Source organism: Mchenga conophoros, linkage group LG19 (genome assembly GCF_057382185.1).
Source record: "Mchenga conophoros isolate Kocher_MC1m ecotype Shallow Benthic linkage group LG19, M_conophoros_male_GT1.1, whole genome shotgun sequence".
Classification (NCBI taxonomy): Eukaryota; Metazoa; Chordata; class Actinopteri; order Cichliformes; family Cichlidae; genus Mchenga; species Mchenga conophoros.
Genome location: NC_140544.1, coordinates 12,678,789 through 12,690,648, shown reverse-complemented (window position 1 = coordinate 12,690,648; position 11,860 = coordinate 12,678,789). Strand labels below are relative to the sequence as shown.

Genomic DNA, 11,860 nt, shown 5'->3' with positions numbered 1-11,860 from the left:
ATGAGGGTGAATACTTCATATAATTCCCGTGTGCAACACGGTGCATTCATGCCCCAGGTTGACTTTGTTCAGGTAAAAGGTCTGTAAACTGGGGAAGCCTCAAGTTCATCTAGATGTCAAATTCTTCCCAGGCCAGCTCCTCCTCCAGGGATGGATACAATATCACTTATTAGATGATTGTGTGCAATACCTTCGTTGTAATCATCCTCAGTCAAGAACTATAAGAGCTCTACTTTTCAATATAAAGCACCTTGAGATAATTGTTGTTGCAAAATAGCAAATTCACTGAAGAAATTAACTAAATTTCTCACTTTATACACAATATCCTTTTTCTTAGTATGTCACTGTCACCGTCTCTAAAAATTAAAAATTAATGTGCAGGGGCAAAACCTGCAGACTGATTTATTCTATTCAATTAGTGTTATATGAATATTTTAAGCGAGAGTGCACCATTATGGATCGATAAATCTCAACCACCCAATACAAAGCTGCATGTGAAAAAGGAAAAAGGAAAAGCAAAATTATAACCCCTAAAAAAAACTATTTTAAATGATGAACCAGTGCAAATTATCAAAAATGATGGAAGCAATTTTAACTACTATTATAATTTACATCTACTGGTACAAATCAGATTCTTTCTGCGGGGGGAGGATCTGAGGAAAGCTCCAACTGATCAACTGATGCTTAATTTTATAACTGTAAGTGTATATTCTGGATTTAAATATAATTAGAGTCCCTTTTATTGAAGCCAAATAAGCCTCCGACTGAATGCTCCTCTTATAGGGGAATTGGTCTTATGGGATGTGATACAAAGATTTTGTGTAAAGCACTCTCTGGGAGACCAGATGAATGTGTGCCTAATTTGATAATAGATGGTCAACAAGGTTTTGTTAAAACGAGACAAGGCTATAATAACATAATGTACTTTATGAGAAAAACAATAGTAAGACACTGTGCTGTTATCACTGGATCCATGCAACCATCTCTTACAGGTGCTCCACAAATATGGACTGGGTGAAACATTTCTGAAATGGATCCGGTTATTGTATACAAACCCGAAAGCACAAGTTTTAACTAATAATAAAATATCAAAACCCTTTAATCTACAGCAGTCAACCAGGTAGGGCTGCCCTCTGTCACCAATTCATTTTGTGTTCGCAATAGAACCTCTGGCCATCGCTGTGAGAGCAAATACAGGAATATCATTTATCAGGAGGAGGAGGAGGAGGAAGAGACCATTTAATTTCTTTATTTGCAGATAATATTATATTTTTTGACTAATCTGAAAGATAGTATCCCTAATTTAGTAACGTTGATTAAAAAAAATGGAGAATTTTCAGGATACAAAATTAAAAATTCTAAATCAGAGTTAATGTTTCTTAATGAGGAAGAAAGAAGAAGGCCTGTTGTGGCCATTTAAAACAACTAAAGCAGGCTTTAAATATTTAGGCACTAGGATCACCTCAAGCCTCAAGGACATCCCCTTGTGGGACTAATAAAGGTATATCAAAGAACCTCAAATTATGTTCCCCTTGTAGAAAAGGTCACGGAAACGCTAAACCATTGGTTAGAGTTTCCGTGCCCAACTAACATCAGCCACCAATTATTTTTGCCCAACAACACCTCCCAGCCTGGGTTGACATTGAGCAAGAATCTGTTTCAGATCTTCCCTTACACACTTTTCTACATCCTTCAGACACTAAGACGTTAAAAAAAGAATACAAAGAACCCTTTCTTGAAAAATACAATTATAATTTGGCATGCAGCACATAAACATGTGGATGATCCTCCATCGCTTTTGCAATTCACCCCTATTAGGGGAAATGAAACATTTACTCCTGGTAAAAATGGAGGATTTAAAATATGGAAAAATAAAGGAATTCAAAAAGTTAAAGACTTATATGCAGATAGCAGGTTGCTCACATTTGATCAGTTATGTAAGAAGTATTTAATAATATGCCCAAAGCACTTTTTTAAATATTTACAATTGAAAAATTATTTGTCATCAAAACTGCAAAAGATTGCTGAACTTCCACCATTAACAAAAACAGAAGAGGCATGCTTTAAGAATACAAAAGGGAAAGGTTTACTCTCTCTATATATTATCATTTATTGATAATATATATAGATAATATATATATCATTTATTGATGCTTTCCTCCACAGACTCAGCAGCAGATAACCTGGATGCTTGGAGACTTAAGATCCAGGAGGACGGATGAAAATGACTAGAACCAGGCTTGCTTAAAAGCACAAAAACAAACAATAAACACACACTTTAAACTCCTGCAATATAAAGGGCTCACGAGAACCTATATAACACCCGCCAAGTTCCATCATGTGTCCAATGATATTCCAGACATCTTTACTAAATGTTTAGTTGAAAAAGGAACTCTTCTCCTTTGTCTATGGGAATGTCCTAAAATCCAGGAATTTTGGAAAGATATCAAATGTCTGTCTGAAGTGTTTAAGGTAAAAATCCCTTTCAAGGGTAAACTCTGTGTACTTGGAATATATCCAAGGGAATTTAAACAACCGGAAAAAAACCGACGAAATTACTGGACTATGGACTACTTCAAGCCACAAAAGCCATTGCACTGTTGGGGGAGTATGGATGCTCCCTCCATGGGACTCTGGAAGAAGGAAATACTCTCTAGGCCTGGAAAGACTAACATATACTGCCATGGGCAAACAGTGGCACTTTGTGAATATGTGGAAGCCATATATGGATATTTTAGGGAGGTGAAGGATGTTTATGAGAAAGAAGGAAAAGAGGGGAGAACCTTGTTTACCCAAATTCCTCGTATTACTGTGAGAACTATGCTTATTTGTACATTTGAATATGATGTAGGCAGGTTTGATGTATGGATGGGTGTGTGAATGTGAGGGTGTTCAAATGTATGTTTGTATTGTAAAACACAACTTTTTAATTAAAAATATATGGGGAAAAAAAATACAATTAGAGTCCTGACACTGGACTGTATTTAAATTTGTCTGATTATGATTATTATATATTTTTTTAAAATAAATGGCCAAAGACGACAGTAAGAATCAGCCATGGAAAAAGAACGTTTAATGCAACAATATAACCATGTTCATAATTTTTAGTTACTGAGCAAAATCTTTAAATATTTACACCAACGCTGAGTAAATATTTCAAAGAACAGTACCTAGAAAGTGCAGATGCTTCTTTGTTACTTCGTAAGTAAAACTGACATAGTAACAAATCATCGCTACTGTAAAGTAAAAATTAAGTGCAATAAAAGACGCACAAAAACAAAAGGTCCAAAAACAAAGAGCAAAGATAGAAATTGAGTCTCATTGTTATTGGATTGGAAGTCTGTTGTCTGCTGCGTTACAACCCCAGAGAGGAGACCGATTAACAGGAACACATGTAAAACACTGGCAGCCACGAGTGCCAACCCCAGCCTCCTAGTAGATCCACCAATGGTATGCTTTTGAAAATCTTAGAGGACTTCTTTCTCTATTTGAATTTTCCAAAAGATTAAGAAAACTTCACCTCTGTCCCCGAGGTCAGTGAGATTCAACGTCACCTGAGAGTTTTAGTAAATTAACCTGTGGTATAAATTTGAAAATCCGACATCACCTCGAGTTTTCACATTCACACACTCTGGTGGTCCTGGCCGCCCACCCTCAGGGTGCTCCCATCAGGCTTTTACAGCAAAGGAGTAAAAACTAACCATATGCAGAGTAAACATGAGACAAATATGAAGTAGCAAATACCTAAAATCCAAAAATCCAAGTCAGTAATTCAAGTTTAAGACATTCTTCAGTGATTCAGACTTTCACAAAACAAAATCACTGAAAACATGCATAAGTTTTTAAATTAGGAGGAACGTGCATGCATTTGAAAGAAAAGTAAATCAAAAAGCCAGAAAGAAAACCTAAATACTCAAATATATACATATACACAAATATGTCTTGAAAGTGTAGTTTTTCCTGACGCGTCTATAAACCACAAAGCTGAGTTTACGGACACGGACTCCTTTCAAAGATCTTTGGTATCTTATCGAAGCGCTTGTGCATCAGACAGTTCTTGGCCTGCCATTCATCCAGGGTCATCAGTGCTGCTGCTGGCCCAAAGTGTCTCCAGTAATTTCTGAAAATAAGGGCAGAAGACGGCGTAACTATGAAGTTCAACATCAACAAAATGGGTGTCATGGCAGTGATTATCAGCATTCTGTTGTCTGAGGCAGGCTGCTCCCGGCGCTCCACTACATGCTGGTCTTTTAACCCTGGAGTCTTTAGTAAGTTCTTATAACACAAAATAATGATAAAAATTAAATAAAAAGAATGAATAAAATCAACAGGCAAATATGCCACACATAAATCTCATAAATAACATTAATTATTAAAAACAAGACAATAAATGTCTCCCACAGGCGATAACTGTTGCTATAAATAAGATGAGGGTAATACTCATGACTTAATAAAGTTACTTTAAGTGCTGCTGCTTATTTCGACAGAAATTAAACCTATGAAACTTTAAACTGAGTTAACCTGGGATAAAGTACAAAAACATGAGTTTTTTGCATCACCAACTGAACACATGCAAATTCCTGCAGCAGCAGCGCTGTGTGTTTAGGCAGAAAATAGCTTTAATTAAAAACATCCGAGTATATCACACAAGTTAAATATACAGGGTTGACACTGAGGTGCCCTCTTACTGTACTTTATTTTTCCCCTCTGCAGAGGATGTGCAGATAGTACAGGTGTGCAACTACTGCAGTGTGTAGTTGCTGGAGGTTTTTAACTTTTTTTGTTCTCTGTTGTATTATTGAAGGGACTACAAAACAATACAAATTTTAATTTACAATATAAAGTGCCTTGAGATGACTGTTCTTGTGATCTGGCACTGTAAAAAAATAAGTGAATTGAACTTGTGCTTTACATTGAGGGATTGTACCATGAGGCAGCCACAGGCAGGAATGATTTCCTGTGTTGTTCAGTTGTGCATTTAGGTATTCTCAGACTCTCACCAAACCTGCTCATGTGACTGGCCAGCACGTCATTGAGTGGGTTGGAGGAAGTGTCCAGCATTGTCCTCAACTTTGACTCAAAGTCTAGCTCCATCCCCACAGTTTTACTGCCCTTGCAGATCAGTTTATGGACCCTGTTGGAACCCTTCAACCTGCTGCCCCAGCATGCAAGTAAACATAACCTGCTCCTGACAAGTGTATCCATTCAGCATAATTTACTATGCTCATCCAACCAGGAAGAAAAGCCACCTTCATAACACTGAACCTGCATGAAACATCTAGTTAACCCATTAATCTTGCTTTGCATCATTCCTCAGATCTGCCAAATGATTGCTTGAAAGTGAGACTTCAACATAGTTATAAAGAACTGCAGAGAGCGCGATGTACCTGCGGGTGAGGTCAGAGGGATGCTGCCACTCGCTGCTTTTCACGCCTGCTGATACACAGCTCATCAAACTCCGGAGCTCAGTTGTGACACCTGGAGGAAACAAATGTCTTTACCCTGCATAGTTTAAGTATTTTTAGTTTGTTTCATTTGTTTGTTTTAAAATGTCTATACTACACTCCTCCACAGTACTGTAGACAGAGCTTAAAATGTAAAAAATAAGCTGTATCGTGCTGAAATTTAAAAACTGTTCTCTGGTGTTCCTTCTCAAAATCATGTTCTAATAAATCTATATAATGTGTAAATTAATGGATATTTTAAAAAGGAATGCATAACAAAACAGTAAACAGGAGAAAGGCCTGATAATTTAGATATCAGAGTGCTCCATTCTCTTTGCGCAGACACTAGGTCAGCTTCTTACCATTACTGACTCCTGGATTCTCATACATATGACTGACAACTGAATGCACATAGAGCTCCTTTTCCTGCTCCCACTGCAATTCACTGCCGAAGACCATGGATCTAAAGGAAAATAAAAACACCAAGTTCAATCTAATCATGTCAATCATGAAATTATGAAACTATAAACAAAGCCTGCTCAGCTAAGAAAAGATACATTAAGCTGCAAGAAAAAAACAAAACAAAAAACAATAAGGCAGATACAGACAACCTTGACATCACAAAGCCATGAAAAAAAAAGAAAAAAAAGAAAGAAAACGTGTGAGTTACAGTAACATAGCTCCCTCTAGTGGTGGCAGTGATTACTACAATACCTCTGAGAGGCGCTCTTGCCAGGCTGAAGGGTTCTGATGGGCTTTGTCGCCTCCGTCTTTGGGACAGAAACAACACTGCTGTCCGGGGTGCTTCTGTTTGAGTTCTGTACTTTGGATTTAACCTGAGAAAAAAAAAGTCAAAAGGGCAATTTGTGTAATGTCCAAGATTTACGTAAGTGATCCCCAATATTACAGTTGATATTTATATTTAAAAAGTAATCCAGGCAAATAAGATAAAGGCTGAGGTAACATACCTGTACTTTGAGGGGAAGAGTGGCTTCATAGCTGGTTTCCACAGCAGTGTCTTCTTTCTTCAGTGTGCTTTGGACAGGCTCAGTCACATTTTCCTGCACCTCCTCCAACACCTGACAGCTCTGCTCTGCTTTCAATTTGTCCGTTTCGCTGTGGCACATAGAGGATTCAAATATTGGAGGACCGATATCCCACACCCCCTCCAATTTACAACTTTCCAAACAATTAGTGTTCACGTGCTCCAAGAGAGGTTCGCAACTACTTGGGATCAGGTTGTCTACTGTGACGGTAAGGCATCCAGAGGTTGCAGTTTGTTCATGTACCCGTGGGTCAGATGAAGTTTGGGGATGATAGTCACCCTTGGCTGAGTTAGTTGTAAGCTGTTTGGAGTTCACCAACTCGGCCTCTTTATTTTCATTGATAAACGAAAGCGATATATAGCCTTTATCCTCTTCCACGTCTTTTACACTGAGACACGTTTCCCTCTTCACCTCATCTGCTGGTTCTTCTGCCACAGTGAGTCCAGCAACGGGAAACAGCCCATCTTGAAAGATTTGGCAACTGCGACTCATGTAGCTGTCTTCATCTTCGAAAAATCTTAAAGGGCTATCGGGATTGAGACACAAGATGTCATCCACGTCACAGTCAAATGTCGGTGAAGGATTTAAAACCCTCTCATGCATCAGATCTTGTGCTTTGGTCTCTTTTTCGAGAGATCCTCCTCTTTCTGTGGAAGGCCCATATTTTGCATCTTTTGAGAGCAGCTGAGAGCTCACACTTTCTTTTATTTCACTCCCAACATCTTGCGTCTTAGCTGTCAGTTCAGGATTCAATGTGGAAAAAGGGGATGCCAATTCCTGTTTCACAGGAGTGCTGTAACATTCCACAAAACACCCCAGGTCAGGGGACAAAGCCTTTGGATCAAAGGGCTTTTTTAATGGGGTCACATAACAGTCGTCAGGACTGGATTCATGCAGTTTTCTTTTATTTGTGCTGTTGTTAATGATCTTAATCTTAAAATTAATAAATGGCTTAGAAAGCCGTCTCAACTGGTGCACATCAGCTTTTTGGTCACAACTGATGATCCCTGGACAGACAGAAAAAGGTTTCAACTGGTCAAATATGGGTGGACTGAGTCTTCTGAATATATTTGTGGGATATTTGTCATCTAGGTCTATTGGAAAATGAACGGGAAAAGCACCATTTTCTTTTTTTTAGTCATTAAATAATTGTTCAAACAGAAGTTTATATCAGATTAACATCTTTTTTTTTTTCTCCTTAATGCATTAATGGGCAACACTATACAACTCTTGGAAGAATATGAACTCCTGCGTGTCAACAGCATTTCCCCAAGACTCACTGTGGATTCTTTGCGCCATGTCCTTTTCTGTGCTCGTGATGAATGTGTCCTGGATTCCTATTCCTTCAGTTTAAGGGAAGAGAAAAAATGTACGCCTCTGTGTTTACATCAAGTCAAGGGCGCATGTTGAAAAGCACAGAAAATAAAGATTACACTGTTCCATGGAAATTTCTTTCATTTTTTCCTCTTTTTTTGTAAGTTCTAGGTTTTTAGAAACTCAGCAAGTTTATTCTGTTCATCTGGATGCAGCCTTTCCAGGGGGAGAAATATTTCATCACTCATCCAAGTAACTTCCTCAGTCTCAGCTGACTGCAGGCATGTCAGTATACAGCTGTACCGTTTATAAGCTTGAGCAAACCTGCAGTCAGCTGAGACTGAAGTCGCCATTTGGATAAGTGATTAAAAGCTTTTCCCACTGAATCTGGATGATGATATTTCAGGATTTCCCAAACTGAGTTACTGAACATGCATTTAAAGTTACCAAAAAGATTCAGACTTAAGTTTTAGTTTATGAATTAGCATTTTTATTTTGTTTTGTTTAAAAAAAAAAAAAAAAAAAAAAAAAAAAACTTTGGCTCTATGTTAATGCAGACATCATCATACTCTGCCCTGATTCATATTGAATCCATGCTTATTGAATACTGAGCAAGACACATGAAGCTCCAATCATCCTTTGGAGAGCTTAACAAGTCCTAGCCACAAATGCCATTAGTGAGCTCTTAGATTAGTCTGTGAATGGGTGGATGACTGGATGTGTATAGAGCTTTGGAGTCCTTAGGGACTAGTAAAGCGCTATATAAATACAGGCCATTTACCATTTAGATTATTATTGAGATCATATTTTTTAAATTTATGTGCAAACAAAAAACAAAAAAATGGAAACACTATTGGTGTGGAGCAGGGGTGGGGGAACTCCAGGCCTCAAGGTTTTCAATATCACCCTGGGTCAGCAGACCTGAAGCCAATGATTTGTTCATTACTGGGCATGTGGAGAAGGTAAGACATGTTAAGGAGGTAATTTACCCATTTGAATCAGCCGTTTCGGATCAAGAACACATCTAAAACCTGCAGGACACCAGCCATTGAGGTCTGAAGTTCCCCACCCCTGGTGTAGAGGGAAAGCTCTACCAAGGCCCACACTGAGAAATCAAAGTCACATCAAATCATCTCATTCAGTCTTTTCACATACAATTTGGTCAAACCACAACTATGCAGATATTTTACTCCCCATTTGAATTGTATTAATAGCAATAATAAAAAAAAACTAGCTCTACCTTCATAAATATAACAATTACCAGTATTAATACAATGAAATCAAAACGATAACCTGCCAAAAAACAAACAAAAATAACAACGTGTGTACTCACTTGTGGCAAAGGACTTATTTTGACCCATTAAGGTAATAAGGCTCATTTACACTGAGTCAATCACTTTTAATTTAAAGACCAAATACCGAAAACGCTAAAATATTTCAACCTTAGAATATGACTGCATTACATAATAAAATTTCACACAGCGAATACCACCAACAAAATTAAATAAAACTAAATTATGACTTCTGTAAGTCTGAATCAATGATGTTTGTAGCTTTCGCGGATGGCAGGCAAACATTTCTGACACTTCATGATTACTACACCTCGGGTGTATTTAAGGTAAGAGAACTTTTTTAATATTACTTAAAAATAGTTCCCATAAATAATGGTAGCTGATTTATAAAAGCTTAGTTTATTACATGGCTTAAAGCTAACATTAGCTATTAACACACTTAGCTGCCAAGTCCGCTACCCGTTCGAGCAACACCGAGACCCCCGAGCGGACGCCGAGAACCAGAGAAGCGGATGAGAGCGGTACGCTGCCCGTCTGAGAGACTCAGTAACGGATTTTTTTATTTTTATTTTTTAAAACAACTAAATTTAACGGCTTTAATATCAAACCAAACTCACCCGCTGAAGCTCTCACCTCCCGCCCTACTTCCTTCCTTCACTCCCGCGTGCAGGTGTTTAACAGGCGACAGGGAACCGTCGACCTTAATGGGTTGACGGACTGTTCAGTTCAAACTTCCGGTTGCAAGAATTTAAACTTTCTTCAAATAACTTTAACTTTATTTATGTTTTTAAAATGTGTTAATTACTTATATTTATTTTTTGATTTAAAAACTTTAATAATGAATTAATTAATATTTTAATTACAATTATAATAATAATTAGACCTTTATTCTGTGACATTGCCAGGGGACATTTGGGACATGTCCTTATTTAGGTTCTAGCTTGCATTTATTTTGGGGTTTGGGATTACAAAGCTTATGATACTGGAATTAATTTAGATGTACCTCTATCTACATAGTGCCCATGTACATTATGTGTACAGTTTCTTTCTAATATGACTGTTTTGCAGGTTCTGCAGCTGTGCTCCTGGTTGGACTATGTTTGACTCTCGCTGTTTAATTTTCTACCACCAAACAAAAGTATCTCACAAAACATAATGAAATGCTAAATGGATGCTAAAAGAGTCAGTCAAGCATAATTTCATCAAACAAAAGCCAAGGCCCCAAATGCAGGCCTAGAAAGCAGTCTGCAACCATCTGTCAACCACTAAGGAATAATCTGCAGTCCCTGTTAAACTGCTGGTGAGTGGTTGCTGATGGTTGATGGCAGTTGCTGTAGAAATGATTCCTAAATCAATGGTTAGTGAATGGCTGCCAGTCAATTAGTGGCAAGTCAAAGAAGTATATGAGGTGAAGATGTGAAAAGTGTTACACAATTTGGAAACTTTCCCAGCCCCCACAGAAGGACCAGGATTTTCAAACCTCAGGACAAATTCTCCGAGTCCAGAGTGTGATTTCACAGAACAGTATTGGCTGCTCTTGGAGGGAATCGTGAGCAGAAAATATAAGCGATCACTATCATCAAAATTATACTAAAAAGCAAAAAGCTTTACTTCTATTGTACTGCTGATTTACCTGCAGACAAGAAGAAAATCCATGTTTACCCATGAATAAACATTTTTCCTTTTGAAAAACTTCAAGCAGTTCAATCAGTGAATGCAGTGACATTCATCATGTCTGGTCCTCGAATCCAGCATTTTTGTGTTAACCTTCTTTAACAAAAATAAAAATCTTTTGTTTTCATACTTGTCTGCTTACTATGAGAAACTTGATATTCTTTGTGATATTCAAAGTTAAACAGCATGAATCATTTTGAGTCACTGGATTAACATCACATTACATTTTTACAGTTTGCTTTTCAGTCAGGTGTTGAGTCTGTGTTGGTGCGTGGCAGATTCAGACGTTTGATGAACAAACAGAGAGAAAGCAGCATGACCTGTGGCTGTATACTACCCACACAACATAATTGTGTGAATATAAAACACCCGACAGAGCATCAGTGTGCATGAAAAGTGTTTCAAATCTGGAAAGTACTGATCTGCTCATGTGCGACAGACGATTACTTCCTGTTTATGCCCCACTGGTTGAGACACATCACACCCTCTTCACCTTACTTAAAACAGATTTTATGCAATCACCCAATCATCACCCAGACTGATGTCTGACGTCTACACTGGGGTTACTCTATAGTTCAGTCACATTGACTCACTGTGCGAGTTAAAGAAATAAAACAAAAAACAAAACATTAAATGGCAGAATTTGTTTTTTAATTGTTAGTAACAGAAAACATTTGGTCACTATTTACTGTTTTAAAATTACAGGATCAAATTGCCAGTGAGTTTTCTGTAATTTTATGAATCTATACATTAAAGTTTAAGCCAAGAGAGTCATACATGTGGTACAGTGCAAGTACAAAGAGTTCTCCTTTGGCTTTTGTTTTTGATTAGGGTGTAAGTGTGGCAGCAAAATGTGAGCAAAAACTCACATGACTGACTTTGATGTAAGTGGTGCCCCATCTGGGAAATCAGACTGTTTCATGTGATACAAGCTGCTACTGTGCAGCACACAACTGCTGTGCATATGATGCCTGACAGGATCTATGCTAATGCACAAATCTATGGTGTGCCCTACACAGAGAGCTTCACCTCTGAGCTGTTGTGTTTGATTATGTGTGATGAGCAGTGTGCTCGGAGCCATTGTTTACTA

General features: G+C 37.9%; 1 protein-coding gene across 1 annotated transcript; it reads right to left on the bottom strand.

Moving 5' to 3' along the window:
- Positions 1-3,058: 3,058 nt before the first annotated feature.
- Positions 3,059-9,797, bottom strand: LOC146551855 (uncharacterized). Its single transcript, XM_085257987.1, has 8 exons — positions 9,714-9,797; positions 8,794-8,909; positions 7,771-7,833; positions 6,413-7,497; positions 6,159-6,280; positions 5,807-5,907; positions 5,388-5,478; positions 3,059-4,120 (listed from the first exon to the last, which is right to left on the bottom strand). Exons 2-8 carry the CDS (start codon positions 8,795-8,797, stop codon positions 3,991-3,993), a joined length of 1,596 nt encoding a protein of 531 aa, XP_085114113.1. The 5' UTR covers positions 8,798-8,909; positions 9,714-9,797; the 3' UTR covers positions 3,059-3,990.
- Positions 9,798-11,860: the final 2,063 nt, after the last annotated feature.

What these genes read in the sequence shown, in the direction of transcription:
- LOC146551855 (XM_085257987.1), bottom strand. An exon ending in CTCTTCCCCTCAAAGTACAG is followed by an intron (nt 6,281 to 6,412) that starts GTATGTTACCTC and finishes TTTTTTTCTCAG; the next exon opens with GTTAAATCCAAAGTACAGAA. An exon ending in GAATCCAGGAGTCAGTAATG is followed by an intron (nt 5,479 to 5,806) that starts GTAAGAAGCTGA and finishes TGTTTCCTCCAG; the next exon opens with GTGTCACAACTGAGCTCCGG.